Source organism: Rhinolophus sinicus, chromosome 16 (genome assembly GCF_057876585.1).
Source record: "Rhinolophus sinicus isolate RSI-liver-muscle chromosome 16, RSI-T2T, whole genome shotgun sequence".
NCBI lineage: Eukaryota > Metazoa > Chordata > Mammalia > Chiroptera > Rhinolophidae > Rhinolophus > Rhinolophus sinicus.
In genome coordinates, this window is record NC_142516.1 from 96995195 (window position 1) to 97022904 (window position 27710).

At 38.6% G+C, this 27710-nt stretch overlaps 1 protein-coding gene across 2 annotated transcripts in view; it reads left to right on the forward strand.

The window, feature by feature from the left end:
* The window catches only part of KL (klotho), a 48822-nt gene that overhangs the window by 12635 nt on the left and 8477 nt on the right, over positions 1-27710 (forward strand). For both annotated transcript variants that reach the window (XM_074330034.2, XM_019736428.3), the window contains exons 2-3: positions 26166-26676; positions 27429-27697. In XM_074330034.2, coding sequence (XP_074186135.2) covers positions 26166-26676; positions 27429-27697 — 780 coding nt within the window. The remainder of the gene's footprint in view (positions 1-26165; positions 26677-27428; positions 27698-27710) is intronic.

Sequence of the window (27710 nt, forward strand, 5' to 3'; positions counted from 1 at the left end):
TAACTTTTTACTTTGCCACACTCTATCGTCTGGTCTTAGCAGCCCATCTGACCATGCCATTGTAACGGTATTATGGCCTCCTGGCTTCTGGCTTTAAGTGCCACCCACTACCTGCTCTCTAATACTTCAGGTGCTCATCACACCCATGGATGGTAATAAGGCCAGCACTGGGACTGCCTTTCCTTCCATCAGCCCTGGAGGAGCACCACCACTGAATTTCTTAGTGATGCCAGGGCCCTCTGCCTAACATTCCTGATGGCCTTGGTGAATGGTGTGTCTTGTTACCTGGCACTCCTGTGAAACACCAACCCCTGGCGGATGGTTTGGCATGCCTACTTCTCTCAGCTTCTTTTATTCCTTCCTCTACCAGTGGTCAGGGCAACTCAAGCATCTTTGCCCACTCAGCATTGGCCATCACTTTTTCTAGGCTTCTCAGAATCATCCTAGTAGCAAGTTTGCTGCATTCCCTGGAGTCATTGCCAGAGCATTAAAGCACGTTTCTGGAAACAGTGTCCCCTAGTCAAGGAAATCTGTCTTGTCCTGTCTTACGTTCCAGCCCCTTGGTCTGGATTTTGACCCTCAAAATTCAATCCCAGTGGTACTTCTGGGCTTCTTACTAGTACATGCTAAATCTTGAAGCTACTTTAGTGTATAACGTCTTTTCGATCAGGTCCAGCTGTTTCCAGGTGGGTTATGCTGGAATTTAACCCTAGTCAGTGGCCTGTCAGCTCCTAAGGGGGACAATATGTTACCTTTTAGGAGGAAGGCCTCTTTAGCGTAGGGAAGTGCTGTCTCTTACTAAGGAAGGGTGAGCCACCGCTCTAAGCTCCAAGGGTTCCAAGGGGTCTGAAGGGCCCAGCTCCTCAGGGGCACCTACTTCCCATGTGTGAGTCTCAGGTTTTCCCAACCAGGACTCTGACTTTGGCATAATAGACCTGCCTCGGCTGAACATCTCTGGAACATTTCTGCAGCAATATCAGATCCTAGGTCAAATGCTAAGCTGTGTCCAGGCTTCTACTGCAGGAGATACAGGCCTCTCTTGTAAGCTACCAGTGAGACCCTCTGATTCTCCTACTGTCTGCTTGTTAAAGGCCCTTGACTTCTCATGATCTCTCTGTAGGGTCTCGATACAATACAGCAGGAAACAGTTCACTCCCCTCTCCTTGTAGGCATTGGGGTGCCTGAATCATTGCACCTGTGGCGGCATTCCCCCTGTACCAGGGATGTTCTCCAGGTAACCACTGGTGAAATATTTAGCAACTGGGGCTCCCTCCGGTGTCAGAGGATGCTCTTCCCTAAATATCACTCAGAATGGCCTTCTCTTTGCCTTCCAGGAATTGGAACCTCACTTGTGTTTGCTTGGGTCTTCTGAGAAGCAAATGTCAAGGTAGGATTAGATGTCTAAGACATTTATTGACGGAAACAACTGTGAAGGAGAAAGGGTAAGGAGCCAGAGAAGGCAGATGAGCCTTGGGCCACGGCGCATGCCTGACATTGTGGACGAGAGTGGGCAGGAAGGAGGATTGGGTGGCACGTCTCAGATGTCAGTATGGGTGTAGGACAGGTCCAGGCCACTGAGGAGTCCTTCAGCCCACACTGCCCATTGGAAGCTTCCAGGGCTTGCAGGAGCATGTCGGCATTAGTACCTCTGCCATGCTCGGTCATCAGGGAGTAGCCTATGAGAAGCATGGCCTCAGGGAGGTCCAAAGAGGTAGCAACTGGTACTATCAGTCAATTGGGCTCTTTAAAACAGGAAATGAATGGTGTCAATTCCTGGCTCCCACAAAGACCACTGAGGAATGCCATTCAGAAGAAGGGAATAAAAATTATATCCAACCAGAATTTGATATTTATCAATCATTCATGAGAGTAGAATAATGAGATTTCAAGACATTCAAAGTCTCAAAAAATAAATCTTTTATGGACGCTGTATCAGGAAGTTAAGATGATGGAGACAAGCAGGAAGAAGACACAGGATATGTGTCGCCAAGAATATGACGACGAATTATAGACCCAGGAAATCAGCTGTGCAGCAGACTGAAGAGCAACTGGTCCAGAAGTGGGGGGAGATGCCAGAATGAGTCTCCAACAAAAATATCGGAGGCTGATGTGACCTTGTAGAAGTTTGGGCTGAGAGGCTATTGGAAAGTGTGGGAAGAATTAGCCACAGGCATAAAGAAAACTGCGGAAATGAAAAAGCAAGGCAACTGTTAACATCAAGGAAAACAAAAAGAAGGCAAAAATCCCCCCAACATAGTCTGAATTACCACATTATAATGCCCAGCTGTGAGTAATAGTCATGTTGGCAGAATAATGTGAATACTGAATGTCAGTTATTCAAACCAAAACCTGCTGTGTAAGTAAAGTGGCTGTGTTAGAGAGCTATCTACCATAACAGGAAGTCGGTGGATACTGTTCAAAGTGTAGAAATATGGGAATGTGAAATTTCAAAAGAAAAGGTCATAAGGGTCAAAGGTGGTTTATCTCTGAGGAGGGGAACTGGGAAGAGTAGGGCATGGAAGTGTGATTTTTGTTACAAATTGCCTGAAAAAAATTTTACCATCCCTTTAAAACTTCATTTTGCTAGTTATAGCACATATTGATAGCATTTCAGCCTGTGGAAGTCTTTTTGAATCCAGTTTTAGAGCATCTCCAAATTGTCATATTAATGCCTTGTGAGTTTTCATCCTTCTGGTGATAAAAATGTTGAGAAGAAATCGGGCGAGGAGTAAACCTGTGGGATGTTGTAAGTCATTCTTTCTCAAGTGGACACCTTTCATTAGTCAAATGTTTCAAATATTTAGTGTTTGCCACATAGTAAGCAACAATAAATTTTTGTTTAATCAATGAATACTCTTAAAATGTAGCCCTTTAAGCATCAATTATTAAAGCATCAATAATACTATCTTGTATATATCCTACTTTTCTTCTTCTTGGCCTAAAGAATATCACAAGAAGGTCTGGCTATTATCAAAATTACTACATACGGATATATATCTATAGTGTTCCCAGATAAACTATGCAATGTTATAAGAAATTATTTGAGGCTAATTTGGCAGACTTATTTTATTAATCCATGTTGCCTCTCATTCTTTTCTCTTCCTCAGTCCTAGTGTATTTTTATTAAGCCATTGCATAATTTGTTCATGGGTCTATTTTTTTCTTAAAGCCACATTTTCTCCCCTTTTAAATTATGAAAATTTTCATTCTTCAAGCTCTTTATTTTCTATGATCCCTGATCATAACTACAAATTTTTTGCTGGGCCCTTTGGAAGATGATGAGTTTGGAATGGAATGCAGACTCCTGATGTGCCTTCCTTCTACAATAATTAAGAATCAAGTTTAAGAATGTGGTCTAAGGATGGATACAATAGGAGGGCAAGAGAAAAGAGAATAAAAAATGCTGGTGATGGCAGTTAAAATGATGCCTCATGATAGATAAAGACAATCTGAGAAAGATCTGGAAAACAGGAGCAGGACCTATGTGCTTCAGGAGACCCACCAGGTGTAGTGGATTAAGGAAATCAGAGAACTGAAATGATCAGTGTCTATGACCACAGAATGCAATGTGAGGTCACTTTCAAATTAACTTTATTATGCTTCTGGTTTCAGAAATACCTCACTTTTACATAAATAAGTTCAATCAATCAAATATTATTGAGTGCCTGTACCTACTATGCAAGTAACATTGTATAGGATTACAGGACTTGTAATCCTGGATTTTATTTCGTGGAGACACAGTCTGCTGACGAAGCTCAGAGTAACACGTGGGTTGACATCTTGATAGATTCATGATCTTCTGGGTGACCCGCTGCAAAGTGTAATGCTTTAACAGGCAAACAGGTTGTCTGAACTGAGTCAAGTGGGCGGGGCTGGGGTGCAGAGGGGGACAAGTTGTGGCCTTTGACAAGCATTTGCCCCAAATAACTCCCTGGCAAGAGAGATGAGGTGTGACTCTCTGATTTCAAAAGAAGCTAGATATTCAGAATTTTGTGTGACATTTTCTGACTTTTAAAGACTATCTCAAAAAGAAAAAAAAAAATTAAGCATGACAAAGGCCAAACGAATCTTCCCTATGGATTTTGAGTTTATGACCCCCGACCTACAGCATCTGGCTCATCTGACTCCAAACCCTCTTTGTGCTGCCTCCATCATTGTCCGCTGAGGTTTAAGAACAGGATGGTGGCCGCCTCCCGGGGTCACCTCCCACAGAAGTGCTGTTCACAGGCAAAGGAGTTTCTCCAAATCGGAAGGTGACACATGTTTGAGAATGTGGATTTTTGAGCATATAGCTCCGTAATGTACAGAGCAGGTGGTGCCAGGTGTTTGTTTGATCCTGCAATATCGAATACATAATGGAGATTCATTTAAACTTGTTTTATTCAACAGGATAAATAGGCCTTTCTCAAATCATTAGACAGTCTACTTAAACACAAGAAATCTCACACCCTGCCCCATTCCCAGGCTTGAGACTGGACGTTTACTTTCGGGAAGAACTAAAAGACGGAAATGGAACTTTGGGGAGCTGCACAGAGCACAGGGCAGGCGTTGAGACACAGGGGCTCAGTTGGAATTGTTCCCAGAAACTTCCCACCACCCCTGCAAGCATTGTCCCCTGTAAGCAGATAGCATCTGTCTCCCTGGTAAGAAAACGGAAGATTTTTTTTTTCCCCATTCAGAAGACCCTGAATGGCTCCAAAGTAAGGGTCTCACTCACAGATATTTGGGGCTGAGTCTCCTAAAGAAATGACTGGCTTCCTGGCTAATCAAGATAGGATGTAGCTTGCTCTACATAAGATGTCCCCATGTCTATAATTTTTGACCAGTTTTTATGTTCTTTAAAGTATGAATGGACACGTAAAATTCAAAAAATGTGTGAAGAAATTGCTCAACAAGAACTAGAGAAAATAAACAAACAGAAAAGCAAATCAGGAAAATAGATTATGCAGGACGTTACACACACAAACCGAAAAGAGAACAATCAGAGAATATGAAACAGTTCTTGAATATCAACAATCTGGTTGTTGAAATAAAATGTTTAGCAAAATAATTCAAAAACTGAAGTAAAAGAAATGCCCCCAAAGTGGTGCAAAATGGCAAAGAAGTGGAAATATTAAAGAAAGGGGAAAAAGGTTTGAAAGATCAAGCACAAAAGCCCAACATCAGACTGACAGGAGTTGCAGGAAGAAAACAAGGAAATGGGAGGCAAGTAGTTGTTAAAGAAATAACATAAGACATGTTCCAGAACTGAAGAACATGAGCCTTCAGCTTTAAAGACCATCCTGAGTTCCTAGCACGATGAATGCACAGTTATGTAGAAATTTGGAAAGTTTCCCTTCAGTGTCATCTTCCCTAAGAAGCTAATGGAAGGTAGGCACTGGCAAAATTACAGAGTAAATAAATAGGAAGAGGTGGGCCATAGAAAAGTGTGGCTCTAATCCATAAGAAGTAAAGCAAAATCCTAGGATGAGAGCAGCTCTAGACAGCATCTAGTCCAGATGAAATCAGGAGGCTGGAAGTTTCTAGCTGAGAAGGGAGAGCTCTAAAGTGGAAAAGCAGACTGAATAGAGTAGATAGTATGGTAGTGGATATGATGGAGAATTGCAAAAGCATTAATACACGTGTGGAAAATATGATGCAAGTTTAATAGTGCGGTGTTTATTTAAGGGAAAATAAAAAGCTCTTCAAAAAGAAAGAGGGGGAAACATTATAGTGCCCTATTTAGCTCTGTAAGGAAAAATATTTATATAAAAACCTTGAAGTAAATACTGATTAATGATTTAAATAAGAACAGATACTTGGGAGAATAAGGGAAGAAAATTTCGGGGTTATAAAAGAGGTAACTTCATTACCATGATGAATTATTAAATTTTGGACTAAATATATTGTTTAGAAACATGATAGTAATTACTAGAAGAAACAGGTAAAAGTTAAATGTGGTTGTCTGCAAGGAGCAGAAGCAGGAGTTTTGAGAGGCGGTGGGGAAGACGCTTACTGTTTTTCATGATAAGCCTTTGGTACTATTTGATTTGAAACTACATGAATGACTTTAATTAAAAATAATTTTTAAAAACCCATACCACTGAAAAATGCTTTATAATTTCTGAAGTGCTTTTTGTGTATTTGGCGGGGGTGGGGCAGGAGAAGGGGACAGGTAATTACTTGAGAGACTCAGCGGGTTTAGCTGACTTTTCCATGGCCGCCAGGGGCTTGAACTGGGGTGAGAACCAGGTTTTCTGACGCCCTGTTCCCAGGGCTCATGCCCTTACTCCACGCTGCCTCCCACACAGCACAGGTTTCATCTGGGGGTGCGCTAGTGAATGTCTAGACCAAAAGTAAGTTCCCAAACGTTGTCCACATATTAGCACTCTAAAATGGAGGAGAATGTGAATCCTAACTTGTCTCCAATGTCTTTAACTTTCATCAAAATCTAGAGACTCATCATTACTAATTTTTTGAAAACCCCTAACTTGAAAAACCACTAATATGTGTACATTTATTCCGTTTACTATTGCTGTGTAATACCCCCAAACTTAGCGGCTTTAAATGCCAATTTTATTTTGCCTACACACTGTAGGTCAGAATAGAGGACGGGTTCACCTGGGCCGTTTTCCTTTGGGCTGCAGTCATTTAAGCTTCTGTGGGGCTGGGTGTCCCAGATGGCGCATGCGTGATTGGCAATTGGTGCTGGCTGTTGACCAGTTCCTACGGGGATGGCAGCTTCACCTCCGTAAGCATCCCACGAGAACCAGGGGAGAGTGGTGGAGACTTTTGACCTAGCGTTCACTTCATGCAGATTCACTTCTCCTAGAGATGTCACAACCCCCGACTCAAGGGGAGGGACCACAGACCCCTGAATGGGAGGAGTGGCTGGGTCACATTGTACAGGACAATGGGGGATGCGCCGTTTTGGAAAATACATTGCCCGGGCATCTCAGGCTTTGCAGCTCAGTGGTCTGCATCGCTCTAGGGCCTCTATATCTTTCAATATAATATTTAGTAACTACTAGCTGTTAGGTTGGTGCAAAAGTAATTGCGGTTTAAAAGGTTAAAAAATAATTGCAAAAAACCACAATTACTTTTGCTCCGACCTAATGTATGAAGATTTCCCGCAACAAGAGGGAATTTTTCCTTTCTCTGAATTTCCATTGTATTTTTTTCAAAAAAAATCCTTCCTAAGTAATTTCACCTTCATCTTGTGTCATCATTATCTTTGCTTTGATCTCTCACTATGCCCTCTGCATAATAACTTGCCCATTGAGTAAACATTTACTTAGTGAACTGATTACATGATAACTCAAATAACAGTCATGAAAAAGTGCACTTCAATTCAGATCTTTTATTTTTACTTTTTTTCCTCACAATTCTCATTGCTGAAAAATTAAAGAAACCAAACGATCTCTTATGAGAAGTTAGAGCAGAAACTGGGTGTGGCTGTTTTCTTGTGTTTATTGCTACTTTGTGAGAAATAAAGGAGATGGCGGAGTGAGTGAAAGCCAAGTCATCTACAATTTGATTAAAAAGTTTTTTCCCTTCCCTTCTTTTCTCTTCCTTTCCCTTCCCTCCCCCCTCCTCCCCTCCTCCCCCTTCTCGTTCCCATCCTTCCCCATCCCTCCCCTCCCCATCCCTCCAGTCCCCTGCCCTGCCCTCCCTTTCCCTCCCTCCCCTTTCCCTCCCTCCCCTTTCCTTCCCCTCCTTTCCCATCTCTTCGTCTAAGCCCTGCAGCTTTAAATTTTCGCTCTCCTCACAGAGACAGATCAAGCAGTGCTGCAGGTGTTTAACACCTTGGGCTGCCATCTGACTTCTGCCCCCTCACTCACTGCCTTCCTGCCACAGTGCAGGTTCTGCTGTTGGGTCTTGAGGCCTTTTTCTCTGACTCTTCTCTCAGCCTGGAATGTTGTCCCCACCCCACCCTACCCCCAAACTCACAGGACAAGCTCCCTCACCTCCTTTAAGCCTATGCTCAGAAGCCGCTTTCTCAGGTGAGCGGGCTCTGACCACTCCACTTCATACTGCTTTTCCCAGCGAGCAGGCCTTCCAGGAAGTAGAGAGGACAACTTCTTGCTCAAGAAGTACTTCCTGGAGGCCTGGAGGAGAGAGGAGTTCCCCAAATTTATAGGTACTGCTGATGAAATGTGTGAAGATGAATTTCTTGGGTTTGGTCTATAGCTTCGGAATAGAAGACCCTGTTAGAGAAATTAAAACACAAAACAAAATGAGAACAAACAAACCAAACCTTCTGGCTTATTAGTGGCGATTGAAAATGTAGTTTGCCATGCCTTATGCAATCCCTAGACTGAAGCTAAATCTTTAGCACCCTAGGGCCAAGAGGCTTATGAGTGTTAATTAACACCCCTGGATGAACTTTTGTAAATGAATCCAATCAAAGCTTGTGTGTGTGTGATAAAGAATAATCTTTGGAGATTACTTACGATTACAAAAGGAGACTATAAGGAAAAATTTTCCTAGACTTGGAAAGAAGGATTACTAGTGTCCTGAGCTGAGGCTGGAGCTGGCCTGCCCAGGTTAATTCCATTCTCTGATTCTGAGTTTAGGGCGGGTGGGGTGGGTGGGGCGGGTGAAACCTGTGAGGGGAGGGGACTTGTGGGCAGAAGGGAGTGTACCTATGTTAGATTTGCTGTTTGCTATGGATTAGGGTAGTTTAAATTCTGTAAGGGTAGAAGTTAATGGACAGGATTCTTGCCTCATAAGAACACATATGGATTTTGTCCATACATCTCTACAGAGATGTAAAATGTAAAGATTAAAACCACAACATACGTAATGAAAGGAAAATAAAGATTCTTGTGAGTTCCACCAGAAAAAAAAAAAAAAAAGTAAAGAAAAGAAAAGAAAGAGAAAATTTGTCTCTCCTCTCCTTGGCACCCAGGCCTCCCTTATTTTGTTTTCCATACCACTTATCACCTCTAACATGCATTAGAGATAACATTTATTATGTTTGCTGTTTATGTCTCTTTCTGCTAAAATGGAAGCTCCACGAGGGCAGAAGAATGAAAATATCTCTTACTTTAGATCAGTGACTTTCAAACATGTTTGACCTTGACACATAGTAAGAAGGATATTTCCATGTTGACACAGAGACAATTGAAACCAAGGTTTCACGAAGCAATACTTACCCTTATTACATGCAGTGCCCTCTGCTGTTTTCCAGTTAGTTCTATTCTATTTCAGTTTTCAAAATGGCTGTGGCTACACATAACTTGCTTTAACAATTGGAACCTGTACTATGAAAAAGTTTGACTTAAGACTGTGCAGAAACTATTACCACAAAAAGGCAAATGGAAAAGAGAGGGGGAAAAGGGCAGGCAGATTACTTTATACTATCAGCTACTCCATAAAACATATTTCATAGCCCTGTAATCTTATCCTGCCTGACAACATAGAAACCCTCACATACTCACATGTCACTTTTTCTTTAGGTGAAAAGTGTTTTCTACTGCAGGGGGAATTGAGTTATTTCAAAAGCAAAGAGCTATAAATGAGCTTGTGAACTGATAAATGATCTCCAAGTCTCAGAGAAAGTCAGTCGGTAGACATCTGCTGTTGATAATTCAAAGCAGGAGAATTAGGTGAGCAGCCGGAGGTAAAATATTTAGAAAGTAAAGGTGACTGGTATGGAAAAAAAACACATTTTTCTCAATTTTGTTGAAATTGGAGAGCAGCTGTTTCATAGGGGTATCATAGAATTACTTTGGTGATTCTCACAATAGATGTTTACTGAGAAGATCCCAGATGACTTATGAACCACTGGATACTTTTGCTGACCTTGGGAATACATCCTTGAGCTGAGTCCTTTTATCTCCTTGTCTCTTTCTCATCTAGCCTGATGTCTCCCTACCTTGTCCTTCACGGTTCTCATTTTGTTGCTATTAGAAAAACAGGTACGAAAACCAGGAATTGAAACTCCTCTGTGTTTCTGATAACGTTGTAATTAATGGACTAGACAGATTCTGGTCATAGGACAGATATTTTGTGAACAACCTGGCATCAATGATTTGGAGGAATTTTGGTAGCAGTGTCATGTGGTATTAAATAGAGCTATTTAACTGATGTCGATTAGTTCCATACAGATAAATTAATGAAGCAAGAAAGTTAATCTCTGATTTATTGATGTATTTACCCAAATGAGTTGGAAAATGATTTTTACTTCATTTGAAGGAAATTTTTCTTTAATAACAAATGAACAATGTCTTCTATATAACCTACTTTGAAAAAAAATCCCCACTATGATCATAAGTAACAAGAGTCCAAAATTATACCATAATTTAAAAAATCTTCCTTGGCCTTTGTCTTGCTTCATTGTAAAAGCATGCCTTTTAACTGAGACAGTTCTTTTGGAATCTTCAATTTGGTTATGTGTGTATTAAGGAATTCTGTATTCATAAATGACCAACCGCAACTAAAACTAAGTTAAGGAAGAAAAGGGACTTGATTCGAAGGACACTTGATAATTCACAGAATTGAGGAAGTGCTGTAGGGTCTTTAGGAATTACACTTGCAAATCATCATGACCATCAACGAGGGCAATCTTTCTCCCTCACTACACACACACACACACACACACACACACACACACACACAAGCTTTGGCTTCTCTACATCCCACAGCAGAGGGTCTCTTCCCATGTCAGCAACTGCAGTTTCACTTCCTTCCATTGCAGACTTAGGAGAGACCCTTTCCTCCACTCCAGGAGAGCAATCTCAGGAAGATGTCTCACTGACCTGGCTTGGGATATTCCACTTGAAGTAGAAGAAGAGAAACCAGTGTACTTTTGTTTTTACAGCTTTCCTATGAAACCAATGGACAACACTAAAAATTTCTTGGGAGCAGGTATTATACCTTAGTCGTGTCTTGCATTTCCAGAACGTAGTATGATAGCACACAATAGATGCTTACTACACCAATTATCAAATTGTACCCTTAAAAATGGTTAAAGGGGTAAACTTTATGCTGTGTATATTTTACCACAGTAAAAAAATAAATATTATTTAACGTATTGTCCATTTCTCAAAACTAGCATATGACATAATTTCTTGTGATTTCTAGAGGAGTCCTAACTCAAACTTAGTTCTATAGGACAGAATAATAGAGTTTTAACAATTATATGCAACAATCAGTTTCACCTTGGAGATCTTAATAAAGGTGTGAAATCAAAATATCATGATACAGAACATACCAATATAATGGGACTGGGTGGAAAGGTCAATATCACAATCATATATTTTCCTTTTGGGTGTGTTTTGGGGAACAATGGGCGTCCATTTTTCTATCTGTGTTATGTGTGTAGTAAGTGGTGGCATATATCTGAGCCTGGGATTTTGTTCATTGCTCTGTACCTAGCACTTATGTATCTAACATACAGTAGGTGTTCAATAATATTTGTTCAATAAGTGACTATACATTTCTAGGCATGGAAAAACTAAGCCATCCATCAAACTAGTCACATTTATAAATCGATAAAGGTTTTTGAACCTATAGATCCAGCACATAGCTTCACCTCTTCAGGTTGACTCATTTTTTTAGTCTAGCTTTGTACTACACGTGAGCTGTTATCATCAATGCTTTGTTTTTTATTGCCTAGATCTAGTCAGTTACAATGTGATATAGACTGATTGAATTAAAGGCCTCAGTTTTGTTATCTCTTCGTTGTTGTATCCCTGTCCTTTGCCATGTAACATTGCAGTGTGCTCCACTCTGTGTTTGCATTCAGTCCCATCCCTGACACTGGGTGTAGCTTCGTGGCTTGCTGTAGACAATGGGTGTTAGCCGTCACAATGGTGGCAGACATTGAGAAAGCGCTTTTGATTTGCTGCTTGTTCTCTGGCTCCTCTGCAATTGCCATGAGAAAATGCCCAGGCTGCCCCAGTGGTCCCAGGCAGCACCATCCTAGATGAGCCAGATGAGACTGGAAGAAATGTTCAGTAGGGCCCAACCAGCTCATGGGTAATACTTGTGCACAGGCGTGAGTGATGTATGCCTCATAGAGCACTGCTGCTCTTTCCATTCTGCCATTATAAACATTTTTCAGAGTTTCTTTTTTCTTTACTTTCCCACAGTTAGCACCTTTGCCCAGGACCTTGATCATATACATGTTGTCAGTGTCATTCAAGCTTTCAGCAGCCAGGTGTCCACATTTTAACCCATTCTGCAATGGATGATTTTGAGCATATGATTTTGATCTTCACAGTCTCAGAAACGTATGCTAACGCTGTTATGATTTATTCTATCAAATTTTACATTCAAAGGTTTTCATATTCTGGTCCCATACTATTGTAAACTTCTTTTCTAAAAGCCACAAACTGTTAACCCTTTTCTGTAATTAGCTGGTGTCAGTATTTTCACAACATTGAGTAAATTTTTTATATCTGTGCCTTTAATCGTAATTTCCATGTAGACACTCCATTGCCCTTCCCAAGTAATGGACAAATTCCACTATTGGAGTATTTTAAAGGCTCTTGGTCCCCTACCCCATCTACCCACATGTGGCGCAGGCTAGAAAAGAGATCCCAATTGTTTGGCTTAATACATGGATCTTGCAGTGTTTTTGTTTGCTTGTTTTTTGAGAGTTCCAGGTGATTTGATGAATTGCAATATGGTCAAAAACATTTTGGTGGAGAATTTTATTAACTAGACCATTTGGTCAAAATAAATCCCAGTTACTAGACTTTTGTATTAGCAATTTTGGTTTTCCAGGAGTCTTTAAAGTATTTCTAACTTTTTTCAGAAATTATAAATTAAAATGTAAAAAAGTGTTCTTTTATGTTTGAGAAATTTTGGAGCAGCTGAAATGTATAACAATAGATTAATTAATCAGTAAATAATTTTTGAATAGTGAGGGACTGAATTAGTTGGAATAATCCATGTCATCCATCCTTGTGCAAAAGATGAAAAATAGCTAAACAGACATCATTAGCTTAGAAAAATAATATAGTAAATAATTTGAAGTAGAAAATTCCCCAAGCTTGAAAATTCCAGTTACTTTTATTATTATTCTATTTTATTTTATTTTATTTATTAGAAAAGCAATGCATGCTCATTGTATAAAAGTCAGAAAATCAGAGGAGCAGAACAACATAAAAAAAAGTCCATAGTCCCACTCAATAGAGACAACTATTATCCTCTTGGTACAAATCCTTAAAAATCCTGTCCTACGTATATTTATTTCATATATGTGCATATGATTCCATAAATTTGGTAATATTGCACAATTTATCTGTAGCTAACTATAATGTATTAAAGTGGTTGATGATCATGTGTAGCTACAATTTTTTCCATTTAATCCCTTATTCCTGAGTTGTTTCAACTAATATCTTATCTATTGTTGGCCTTTTAGATTGTTTCAACTAATCTAAGAACTATGGCTGGCACATAGTAGTTACTCAAAAAATATTTGCCTAAAAGAATAAGTAAATGAATACGCTCATGTTGTTGCATGTTCAGGTCATTTCAGTTCAACTCTTTTGTTGATGAAGAGTAGACAGCTTGGTGAAGAGCCACCGATTTAGGAAGAAATATGAAGACACACGCTATCTCCTCCAACTGCATATATGCAGAGTGCAGTGTGAAAGGAACGTCTAAATGTATCTGGGGAGCCAAACCAGGCTTCATAGGGGAGATGAGAATTGAGCTGAATTTGGAAGAAGTGAGCATTTTTTAGTGAACAACTGGGAAAATAGACCAAGAGTAAGTGCAGCTAACTTGGGACTGCTTCTTGGAAGAGGCAAGTCTAAAACAGAAGGCAGAGAGGGATATAGATAATAGAGGAAAAGTAAGGTGTTGTTTCGGGGTGATGGTTTGTCATCCAAGGTAGGTGGTAATGATTAAGGTAGGTATAGTGCTGGATGAGGGGTCATGAGAAATTGACCTGGCTAAACAAAAGGGTTGGGCTAGGAAGTAATGAGATATACATTGATGCAAAAACCATACTGGTCCTTCCTGTTAACTTGGGGGGAGGCTGTATAGCTTGGTGCTTGATTTAAAAAAATTCTACTTTTTTTCTTTTTTTGGTTTATGAACAGCACACATTTATTTTTCACAGTTCTGGAGGCTGGAAGTCTAAGATCAGGATGCTGGCATGGTCGGATTTGGGTGAGAGCCCTCTTGCTGCTTACAGGTGGCTGACAGCTTGTTGTATCCTCCCATGGTGGAAAGAGCAAAATTCCACTTATTTAATTTGCCAAGAAGACCAAAGCAAAGGCAAACAGGCACAAGGGCTTCCTACCATGTTTCCCCGAAAATAAGACCTAGCCGGACCATCAGCTCAAATGCGTCTTTTGGAGCAAAAATTAATATAATTAATATATTAATTAATAAGACCCAGTCGTATTTTAATATAAGATGGAGTTTTTATAATATAATAATATAATATAATATAATATAATATAATATAATATAATGCAATACAATATAATATAATATATAATATAATATATAATATAATATAATACCGGGTCTTAATATTAATTTTTGCTCCAAAAGATGCATCAGAGCTGATGGTCCTGCTAGGTCTTATTTTCAGGGAAACACAATATTTCCATGTATTTGTCTGACAAGGTGTCATGGACAGTAGATGTAAGGCTCTGGCATAAGTTAGTGCCTGGATGATAGAAGCAGGTCCCAGGCAAGTATAAAGGAACTGCACATAGAAAGTACTGGTTATTTTTGTGAATAAAAGTTATACATGGCTATTTTGGGAAAATTATCTATGTGTTCTATTAGATAGTTATTTTGTGGGAGGCTGCTGGAAATTTTATCTGAAAGAACTGCAGTTCATAATCCACCAAGCTATGCTGATAGAAATAAGAGGAATAATTTGGCCTTCAAACATGAGTATTTGGCAAGTTGGAACACTTGTGTAACAAGAACACAGGGTAGCAGTGACTTTTAAGAAAGTCCTTAGACATATAACTGTGATACTGTTCTTGAACTTGAGGATGCCAAGAAGAAAAGAAAAAAAAATCTCAATTGCTGTCTGAAATTTGTCTATGACCTTTTGCAAAATAGTGCACCTTTAATTTAGACCTAAAACAACATGTTGAGGGCTCTTCTTGGGTAAGCTGTAGACACCAATGAGCTGCTTGAATAATTTTCTGTTTATGAGCTGTGTTTCAGTTCTTTAAACATTGGTCTCAGTCAATTTAATTAAGATTATTTGTAGGATTAAATTAATCCTTTAAAAATTATTCCATTTCATTTTTCTTTTTAAATCTAAGGAATGATAGGAAAAAATGACCCATTCAGTGTTACCTCTGAAATCTATTTTAATGATTAATACCACCCATATCTTCTGCAACTTTAGAATCCTATACTCAGCTGCAGACCAGGCATCTCCACTGAGATATCAAACCCATGACCTAAACAGAATTTGATCCCTTTCCTTCACCAACCCCTTACTTTGTGCTTTGTCTGTTATCCTTGATTGCTCCCCCACTTACAAGCCTATCCCCATAAAATAATTTTTGAACTTCACGTAAATGCAATTGTGCAACAATATTCATGTACTTTTTGAGTCTTGGTTCATTTGCTCTACATATTATTATAGAGGTTAATCCATTTTGTTACATGAAACACTAGTTCATTCTTTTTATTGCTGAGTAGTATTGCATTGTACACACAGACCACAGTGTTTATATATTACTCCTGTTGATGAGCATTTGTGTTGTTTACAATTTTTTACTATTGTGAATAAAGCTATTATAAGCATCCTTGAACAAATCATTCTTGTCCATTTTTATCTTGACATTGTGCAAGTCTTTTTGTGGACTTCCTTTGCCATTTCTCTTGTGTGTGGAATTGCTGAGTAGAGAGAAGGCCTATTTTTAATTTATGAGAAACTGCCAGATTGTTTTCCAAAATGGTGATACTATTTATACTCTCACCAGCAACGTGTGAAGTTCCATTTGCTTTTCATCCATGTCAGACGTTGTCATTGGTCTTTAAAAGTAGGCATTCTGGTGGCTGTGTCTGCTCACTGTCATTTACGTTAGCATTTCTCTGATGATGTGGGTTTTGAGCATTGGTGTAGATGCTCTTGTGAAATGTCTGTTCGAATCTTTTGTTTGCGGTGGTGTGTTGTTTCTTTTCTATTATTGATTGGTAGGATTATTGTATTTATTTTGCATATAATCCTTTTTTTCAGATATACACATTTTAAATATTTCTCCTCAGTGCTTTGTTGTTTCCTATTGTTAACTTTTGAAGAGCACATTTCAATTTTGATGAAGTCCAATGTATCAATGTTTTCTTTTATGATTAGTGCTTTCTGTGTTCTAAGAAATCTTTTCCTACCCCAAGATCAAAATGCTATGTTCTCTTCTACAAGCTGTACAGTTTTAGTTTTTACATTTGGATCTAGGATCTGTCTCAAATAAATTTTTATGCAAGGTATAAGGTTGGGTTTATTTTTCCCCACACATTTTCCAAATGCTGGACCATTTAATGAAAAGGCTTTCCTTTTGCCCTATAAGTGCCTTGGTGCAGTTGTTGAAAACCAATTGGCCGTGGGTTTACTTTTCAATTTTCTATTTCCTTTTGACCTATTTGTCTATCCCTATGGCAATATCACATTATAGTGATTATTGTATTGGATTGTATTCTGTTAACATTCTAAATTCACTTGTTAGTTCCAATAGTTTATTTTTAGATTTCTTAGGATTTCTATATAGACAATCATATTTTCTATGAATAACAGTGTTATTTACTTTCCTTTCCAATCAACATGCCTTTCATTTCTTTGATTTGCCTTACTACACTGCCTAGGACCTCCAGTACAATATAAATGAAAGTTGTGAGAGTGGTTAAATTTATCCCTAAGTATTTTATTCTTTTTGAACTTATTATAAATGGGATTCTTTTTGTAATTTCCTTTTTGGATTGCTCATTGCTATTGTATAGAAATACAGTGGATTTTTGAGTCATACTACATTTTTTGTGTGAATTTATTAGCTCTAATTATTTTTTTTTTGTGTGTGTGTGTGGATTCTTTAGCATTTTCCCTATGTAAAATTGTGTCATCTGTAAATAGAGAGAGTTTTACCTCTCTTCCAACTTGGATGTCCTTTTTTCGTCTTGCCTAATTGATCTGGCTGAACTTCCAAAGCATTGCTAAAGAGCAACGGCCCTGTCTTAATCCTGATTTTAGGGGGAAAGCTTTCAGTCTTTCACCACTGAGTATGATGTTAGCTGTGGGGTTTTCAAAAATGCTCCTAATCATGTTAAGAAAGTTTCCTTCTACTCCTAGTTTTTTCAGGATTTTCATCATGAAAGACTTTGGGATTCTGTCAAATGCTTTTTCTGCATTAATTGAGATGGTCACCTGCAGTTTCTCTCCATTCATTCTATTAATGTGATTGTGAGATAATATGAACTGTATATATTGGTTCTGCCCCTGGTTGCTGGCACAGAGCTCCTAAAACCTTTGTAATTCCATAAATGATAAAAACACTAGGAGCATATCTTGTTCTAATATTTGTCCCTGACACAGGACTCCTAAAACTTGTAACTTCCTAAGTAATAAGAACACTAGGAACATCTTTTGTTCTAATGAAGCAACTTTGGGCTCCTGGATGACACCTGGGTGGGGGTTGGTCACCAGAAAGACCAAGCCATGATTAAAAGCTTGGAACATTCAGCTCCACCCTCCACCCCTTATCCTCCAGAGAGAGGAGAGAGCCTGGAAATGCAGTTAATAATAATTAATCATGCCTATGTGGGGAAGCCTCCATAAAATCCCAGAGTAGGGGGTTTGGGCATTTCCAGGCTGGCATGCACATCCATCCTGGGAGGGTGACACATCCCAACTCTATGGGGACAGCAGCTCCTGTGCTTAAGACCTCACTCTATGTATTTCTTCATCTGACTATTCATCTGTATCCTTTATCACATTTAAAAAACTAAACTGTTAAGTGTAAATAAATGTTTCCCTTAGTTCTGTGAGCTATTCTAGCAAATTAAGTGAACCTGAGGATGGAGTTGTGGGAACCTCTGCTCTATAGCCAGTTGGTTAGAAGCACAGGTGATAGCTTGGGCTTGTAACTGGCATCTCAAGTGTGTGTGTGTGTGTGTGTGTGTGTGTGTGTGTGTGTGTGTGTGTGTGTGTGTGTGTGTGTTATGGGACTGAGCCCTTAACCTGTGGGATCTCTCTGAGCAGATAGTGTCAAGATTGAGTTAAATTGTAGGACACCCAGCTGGTGTCACAGAGAATTGAGACACAGAGGAAACCTCCACATATTTGGTGATCTGAAATATCAGAAGTGAAATGTCTGAGCAGTAAGAGAGATTCACAGGGAAGAAGTAGGGAAGAACTGAGTTTTTCTTTACACAGTAGGAAAAAAACCTGAAAATTTTCCTTTATAGTGAAGTGTTACATTGATTAATTTTCATACATTGCACCATCCTTGAATTCCTGGGATAAATCCTACTTGATTATGATATATAATCCTTTTAATATGCTGCTGGATTTGTTTTGTTAGTATTTTGGTGGAATTTTTTTTGTATCTATAGTCACAAGCGATATTGGTCTGTAGCTTTGTGTGAGAAGGATTGGTGTTAATTCTTCTTTAATTGTTTAGTATAATTTGCTATTAAGGCCACTCACCCTAGGTTTTTCTTAGTTGGAAGGTTTTTCATTACTGATTTAACCTCTTGACATTTATTTTATGTTTTCCAGGATATGGTTTATATTTATAAACATTTCATGTACAACTTGAAAGTATTGTTTAGTGTAGTGCTGACCTAAATGTCAATTAGGTCAGTTTGGTTTATAGTATTATTTGGACAATTTATATACTTACTAATTCATTCATTTGTTTGTTTGTTTTTGCTATTTCTTCAGTCAGCTACTGAGAGGGGAGTTAAAAATCTCCAACACTAATTGTAAATTGTCTACTTTTTAAAAATTCTGTGAATTTTTGCTTTATATATTTTAAAGCTCTGATATCATTACATTTAGAATTATGTCTTCTTGATGAATTGACCCTCTTATTATTAAGAAATATCCATATTTATCCCTAGTTACGTTTTTTGTCTTGAAGTCTATTTTATTATTAATATACTCATGCCAGCCTTTTTATGCTTAGCACATGCCTAATGTATCTCTTTCCATCATTTTCTTTCTATCTAGCTGAGACTTTATGTTTCAAGTGTGTTTCATGTACACAGAATGTAGTTGGAGCTTACTTTTTCAAAATCTAGTTTGATAGTATCTGTCTTTTACTTGGAATATTTAGTACATTTTTATTTGAGTAACTATTGATATGATTGGATTTATAGTTATCATCTTGCTTTTTGTTTCCTATTTGTCTTATCAGTTTTTTCTTTCTTTTTACATAATTTTCATTGAATCAAATATTTTTTAGTATTTTATTTTTGTTATTCTGCTGGCTTTTTAGATATAACTTTTAATATATTTTTTGTAGTTTCTTTAGAGATTACATTATGTATCCTTATCATATAGTCTATACAGAATTAATATTTTTAATCCCATTCAATAAAATTTTATTTTTTATATTTTACTTTTCAGTTCTATAATTTTTATGTGTTTTTTGTTTCTTTTTCTCTATTGTTAGTCTTCATTTGTTCACTCTTTATAGCTATCTTTTGCTTGAAATCCTTCAACATATTTGTAAAAGCTATCTTACAATCCTTCTAAGTCATCTTGGCTTTGGTTTCTGTTCCTTTTCAATGCTTATTTTTTTAATTAAAATTTTTTTTCATAGAAATACATCAAAATATATTATTAGTCACAATGGCTATAAACACATTATTTTTCCAGTTAAAAGAGAAAGATTCTCAAATTGCTGATTTTTTAAAAAATTAAGGTTTTCATTTTCCTTTCTTTTCAAATGTCTAGTAATTTTTTTTATTATACCCTGGACAGTATAAATGACACACAATAGGGAGCCTGGTTTATATTGTCTTCCTTTAAAGGGTGTAGTATTCTGTTCTTCCAGGCAGTTAAATTACCACAGGATTCTTTTAAACATGCCAGGCTTGAATTTAGTTTTTGTTAGAGCTGGTCTATTTTAGTTTTGTCCTTATTCCTCAGGTATGGCCTTTTGGGGTTTCAACTGAATGTCTGAAGTTCTCAACCGTATTACTCTCTGGTGGCTATCCTAAATTGCAGTGTTCCCAGCCCTGCACGGCCTTTGGTATTTAGCTCTTAGACCTATGGCTGCTCTTTGTTAAGCCTCACGAAGTCTCACCTTGTACATACTTAGCCAAGAACCCTCAGGAAATCCGCATGCAGGTTTTGGGCCCTTGCTTTGCACTGCCTTTCTCTCTTCCAGTTGTTGAGCTGCTTCAGCAGCTCTTATCTCTGATCTCTGCCTTCTCAGCTCAGTCATACCGCTGTGTATTGCTTACGCCTCATTTTCCTCATCCAGGTCTGAAAGCTGGAATGGACACAGAGCTCACTTCACTCACTATTTTTAAATACCTTATTTGTGTAGAACTTTATGTCAGGCTCTGGGAAGGACACAACTAAGTAAATGACATGGAGCTGATAATTTAGCCAGAAACAAAACAAAACAAAAAACAAAACAGGTGCTATGAAGTTCAGAATATTTTACTTGACTTCCAAAAATTGGTCTACTAGCTGGTGGTGGAAGGAAATACTAGATCCATTTTTTTTTCTAGATTTTTCAGACCTTAGATTTCAAAATCCACATCAAGGCTGGGATGGAAGTGAGGAAGATTCACTGGAGTATCTTAAGCCCCCAAATTGAATTGGATCATTACTGCATTTTGATGCAATACAGTGTTATTCTTATAGGCTTATTGTGTCAGACTTGTTCTAATTTATTATTTTAATGATATGTTCCTGAAAGTTCTCTTTTAAGGTCTCAGAAATAAAATACAACCAGGGTATCTTATGAGAGTTTTACTGCGCTGGCTCAGAAAAATGGGTGCTCTGTCTCTGACTGTTTGATCTGGTTCTTAATGCCAGCCTTCATTCCTCCATATCTGCTTATTAAATACTTATTCTGCCCCAGACACTTTGCTGGAATTTGAGAATAAGGAGATAAAAGATCTAGTCAATGCCTTCAAAACACCTACAATCTAGATAAATAAATGCGACATAATATAGTTAAGGTCTTTGATAGAGACCAGTAATGAGACACATGGAATAAACATTTAAGGGTGAGGAGAGGGAAGGTTCTGGGAAGACTTCCTGGAGGCAATGATGTCTGAGCTGAGATTTGAAGGGGGTGAAGCTGGAGAGACTGGGAGTAGGTAAAACACGAGAGCTGCACCTATAAAAGTATGGAAGCCAAGAGGTTCTCAGAACTGCATGTAGGATTCAATGTTCCTAGGAGTTAGGATTTGAGGCAGAAACTGTAGGGAAGATTAGAGAACAGTTAGGCAGGGGTTAATTAGATCACGGCTTTCAAATAACCATCATGGACAGCTCAAGCAGAGCCTGCCTTCCAACTCCTATGAGCTGTTTTCCTGTTTTGAATTTTAAGTGTTTTTCTTACTTCTAAAGCAATACATGTGTCTGATAAGAAATGAAAGAATTATAGATAAGCAAAATGAGGAGACTTATACCGTCTGCAATCCTGCTACAAAACCTCCTAAGTTATAAATCTTTCTAGATCTTTCTATACACATTTTTCTTTAATAAAATGCTATTAAGTTCTACCTATTGCTTTGTAACCTGATTTTTTTGTCCAGTGAGTATTTTAGGAACACATTTTACACGTTAATAGACATTCTTCTGTGTTATTTATAATATCTGAATAGTAGTGTTTCTTGTATTTCTTTAGTCATACCACAATGCATTAAAACATGCATATGTGGGTACGAACATTGTTGAATATTGGACATTTCAATTGGTTTTCAATATTTAGCTATTAGAAATAGTATTTAGATGAATATTCTTACTCATACCCTTAATTATTTCCTTAGTCTTTGTCAACAGCTTTATTAAATTTCAATCTTAAGATAACCAGATCATAAGATTAACATACCCAGGATAATTAGAAAGAATGCAAAATCATACATAACCTTCCTCTATTAATCATCCTTAGTTGTTGCAATATCCTAAATGGCGACCTTCCTACACCTTGCTTCATCATATTTGATTATTCAAATCTACCATCTAAAAATAGAATGAGCTCATGAGGAGGTGATGAAGCAGAGTTCAGTTCAGTTTAACAGATATTGGGGCCTCCTTGTGCCAGGAGGGATTGAGGGAGCTTCTCAGGGAGCTAAGGCTGGGGAGAGAGGTGTCGTTACCTGGAGTAAATGATGTAAGAGATGTATGCCTAAGACGCAGAGGATGCTCAGAGGAAGGACATGCAGCTATGTGGCAGGTCAGGGTAGGAGTGAGGGTGGGGGTGAGGGGACTTCTTGGAGAAGATGCCATGCATGCAATGACCTCCAATTTGGGCTGCTGTAGAGAGCAGTCAAATAACATCCAGTGGGGAGGTTGAAGTAGGGTGAGTGGTTAAACCAAATGATATCTATGATGCTTTCCATATTAGTGTTCTCTACAGAAACAGAACCAATACGATAAATAGGATATATAGAAAGAGATTAATTATAAGGAATTGGTTCCTGTGCTTATGGAGACTGAGAAGTTCCATGATCTGCCATCTGCAAGTTACAAGTCCAGGAAAGGGCGTCCATACCGGATGGCCTAAGGACCAGGGGAGTCAATGGTGTACGAGTAAGTCAGGGTCTGAGTTCGAAGGCCTGAAAAGTAGGAGTGTCAATACCCAAAGACCGCAGAAGATGGCTATCCCAGCTCAGTCAGAGAGCAAGTGCATCCTTCCTTTACCTTTTTGACCTGTACAGGTCCTTGGTTTGATGATGCTCACCCACATTGGGGAGGGTGAGCTTCTTTAGTCTACCAACTCGAATGCAAATCTCTTCCAGAAACACCCTTACAGACACACCCAGAAATAATGTTGCCATGATTTTGTTAGATTAACATTTGTTCAATGGAGCACAGTGCTGCATGGTGAGCCTCAGTTTAATAACAGACCACAAGAGAAATTGAAATAGAGAAGTTTGTTATTCACAGGTTCTAAAGGAAGTACCCGGCAGGCCTCAAGGGGATGTCAAGGAAGAGACAGCACCTGGAACACATGCCTTTATTAGTGTCTGTGGGTGGAGGGCTTTGGGCTGCCCGGGCTGAGGCTGAATTGGTCAAACCAAAATAGGGATATGGGTTAGCCCTATGAGGGTCTTAGCTAAAGGGTGCATAAGGCATCCAGGTGCTGGGTGGCAGGGGTGACTGTTGATGACAGGGCTCTTGAGGAAATCATACCAGGAACTTACACTTGCTTACGATTCTGTGGGCTGCTACCTAGGGCATGCACTTGCATGAGGGGCTATGGGCAGTTTCAGGTCCCTACAGGCTGCTTGGCCAAACAAAACGGATTCTGAGGCAGCAACACCGTGGAGTCGCCGAGCTAAACTGGACAAATGTTTGGCCAGCTGTCTGTGGTTCCCTGAGCTCAGTCAAGTTGACACATAAAATGAGCCATGATACCTTCTAATGCTGCAAATTTATACTTCTCTAAAATTATCAACAACTTGATAGACACTTTCACTTGCATCATGTCATTTAATATTCACAACATCCCTACAGGAGAATAGATGCTATTCCTACTTGCACAGAGAAATAAGTGAGGTTCACACTAGTAATGGATGCAGGACTTGGGATCCAAACCCATCTCTGGTAATCCAAACACCAGGTCATATCACTACATCACATGGACTGAATTCCTTAGCAGGGGGCTGTTTCCTCACCTGTAATGCCTTCCTTTTCCATCTGCTCATCTCTTAGGACAGAAGAAATAAACCGTTCATGGAGACTCTACCATACGCAAACTCTGTGTTAGGTGTTTTACATTAAGTTATCTCTTTTAATCCTCATAACATCCCTGTGAGAGAGGCAGGGAGGTTAGTCTTATCTGCCCAGGTTAAGTAATGTGGTCAAAGGCTCACAAGTAACAGTGATGGAGCAGGAATTTTATCTGACTTCAACGACCACATGTGCACTTCCATGTGGACTAGATCATTCGTTTCCTTGCTCTACCTCCTCTCAGTCCTGTCAAAGTACTCAAAACTGGAAGAGTGGTCAATGATGGTAAACAATTCCATCCTATGACTCTGCCTTCAGCTACCTGCAAAGCTGACCCAGGTTAGGAAGTTCTTGGGTTCCTCCCACTCCTGTCTGCCTCTCCCACTCTACCCATTTCAGTATCTGTTCTATAGATTTAGGATATGACTGTCATGGCCTCCATTGGGCCGTGTTAGGAAAGTGTCCTGGTCTGGCCTCCTGAGCACTGGCGTGAACGGCTCCCTTTCTTTTCTGATTGACTATTGAACGGCAGGATGAAATGTCTTGTCAACTGGGAGGGAAGAGTTAGGGTGGCGAACAAGAGAAAGATAGAGAAGGGTGGGAGACATCAGAAACCCAGCAGAGCAGCGTGGTTTAATCCCGGTTTTTGAATCACATGGGCAAATATCACTATTCTTCAGATAAATATTTTATTCTCCATTTCCTTCTTAACATACAGATAATTGCTTCAGATAATGAGAAAAATACATTCAGTAAAATGAAACGTAATAGATATTTCCTAAGAAACTAAAAATGAAAGTTAAACATAAACTGTTCTATTCCATCGAAATATTTGGCTGAACTCATAAGAATCATGATGAGGCCATTCTTGTACACCTGCACTAAAATGAACCACGAGAAGAATGTTTAGGTAAAAATGAAGAGGCTATTCGGTATACTGAGTGAAAGAGAATCTTTAGGCTCAGGAATTGGAATGAAAATTGCCATGATCATTTTGGAGATGAGTCAAACAGAATTAGAATGGAGTTTTTAAAGAGGTAAATATATATATAATATATTAGGGGAGTAAAAGGCAATAAACGGCATTTGTATTTTTAGAAAAATAGAGTCAATCAAGGAATTCAAACGTAAAGAGAAACCTAATTCAAGTAAGGGAGTAAATCTCTGTCATCCTCACTATTCTTTGTAAACATAAAGGAAACAAATGAAAATAAGATATTAGAAATCAGTAAGATTTTATGGGGATATAAATTTGCTTTTATGGAAACAGCCCATTCAGTGCTGTAGGAAATTCCGGGCTGAGCACTGATTAACTATGGGCTTCTGATCTCATCAAATCTGTCTTTAGGTGTTTTTTCTGCTCTTGGCTTGTACCTTGAACCCTGGGTCCTGCAGGAAGCCAGCACCGCCCCAGAGTTTTGGAGGGTGGACCAACCTTAGTTACCATGTTTCCCCGAAAATAAGATCTAGCCAGACAATCAGCTCTAATACATCTTTTGGAGCAAAAATTAATATAAGACCTGGTCTTATTTTACTATAAGACTGGGCATAATATAATATATAATACAATACAATACAATACAATATATAATATAATATAATATAATATAATATAATATAATACCAGGTTTTATATTAATTTTTGCTCCAAAAGACTCATTAGAGATGATTGTCCAGCTAGATCTTATTTTCGGGGAAACACGGTAGTGGAATGGGCCCTTTAAGTTATAGCACTGATTCTTCTTAGGAAAGAACAAAGATTGTGTGAACATGTGTTAGAATTTTAACTATGAGAAATGGACACAAAATATTAAATTGACTCCAACAACTTGGAAATTCCCAGTCTCTTAGGATAAAGAAATATAATCCTATTTAGAAATTCTTGGTGTGATCACAGATTCGGGATTGGTTCTTTTCAAGAAGCCTATTAATTAAAAAATGCATAATCCAAAGTCAATTAAGTAGTAAGATATTATAGTAAATTCTTATTTCATTAATTTTTCAAAGTATGAATAATAACTACACATATAGTAAATTCTTATTTCATTAATTTTTCAAAGTATGAATAATAACTACACATTCAACGCCAGAAATTCAGTTTTCCACTGGCTGCTGAAAAACAATGGAAATAATTCCAGTCATGGTAGCAGCTCACTAGGGGCTGACCTACCTCTGAAATAATTTATTGGTTCCAGGTGACTTTTACATTGTGGGGTTAGTCATTAGGTTAAGTTTGATGAGAAACAGATACAACTAGGGTTGGGAATTCAAATATATATTATATTTCTCCTCACAATCAGAAGTAAATTCACCACGCTTCTTCTCTTTATAGGCTCATGCCAAAATCTGGCATCTCTACAACACTTCTTTCCGTCCAACTCAGGGGGGTCAGGTGTCCATTGCCTTAAGTTCCCACTGGATCAACCCTCGAAGAATGACGGACCACAGCATCAAAGAATGTCAGAAATCTCTTGACTTTGTCCTAGGCTGGTTTGCCAAACCCATATTTATTGATGGCGACTATCCTGAGAGCATGAAGAATAATCTGTCATCTCTCCTGCCTGTTTTTACTGAATCTGAGAAAAAGTTCATAAGGGGAACAGCTGACTTTTTTGCTCTTTCCTTTGGACCAACCTTGAGTTTTCAACTATTGGACCCTCACATGAAGTTCCGCCAACTGGAATCTCCCAGCCTGAGGCAATTGCTGTCCTGGATTGACCTTGAATATAACCACCCTCAAATATTTATTGTGGAAAATGGCTGGTTTGTTTCAGGGACCACCAAGAGAGACGATGCCAAATATATGTATTACCTCAAAAAATTCATAATGGAAACCTTAAAAGGTAGGATTGGGGATAAAATTCTAATTTCCTGCCCAAATCCACTGGTAAAACAATCTTTAAGATGATCTGTAATAAACTATATGAATTTATAGTTTTTAATTGTAATGTGGAAATTCATTTTGGCAATAGTAGGTATGTATTTATGTAACACCTTTCTCATTTGGGGCCTCGAAGAACTTAGATTAATTTTTAAACTGATTTTGTAAATGAAAAACTGGGTTATAATGTGGGAAATTACTTGGATTTTAGACTTATGACTCTAGATTTTTAGATTACATTGAGGATTAAGTAAATTCCAGGATATCTAGCTCTCTGTAAATGTTTTGGGGTTCTTAATGCTTGTACGGAATGAAGCACTTTTTAAAGAAAAAGAAATATCAACATTATCTGCAGAAAATAATAAATAGTTCATGCTTGTGAAGACTTTATTCATTTATTGCATCAAGCACAATGTTTGGCGCCTAGGCTAGAAAGTAGAATGTCTTCCCAGGCCCAAAGAACACCCACTGGAAATCAGGGAAATTCAAATGAAAACACACTGGAGAGAAGCCTATTTGTGGAGATACTTATTTGTAGAGTTATCTAGGTTTGATTAGAGCCTTTTGCCAGCAGGAAAGGTCACTGGTTTACCAAACAAGAAGCATACTATGTAATTTATTTCCCTAAGTAGTAAATCCCTTGAATGCTGTTGAATCATGAGGTGGGTATCTGATGAAGGGTCACTTTGCTCTTGTCCTGTGTTCTCTTTGCAGCCATCAAGGAGGACAAGGTGGACGTCATCGGGTACACAGCGTGGTCCCTCATGGACGGCTTCGAGTGGCACAGAGGCTACAGCATCAGGCGTGGGCTCTTCTACGTCGACTTTCTGAGCCAGGATAAAAAGCTGTGGCCCAAGTCTTCAGCCTTGTTCTACCAACAGCTGATAGAGAAAAATGGCTTCCCTCCTTTACCTGAAAACCAACCCCTAGAAGGGACATTTCCCTGTGACTTTGCTTGGGGCATTGCTGACAACTACATTCAAGTAAGTCAGCTGA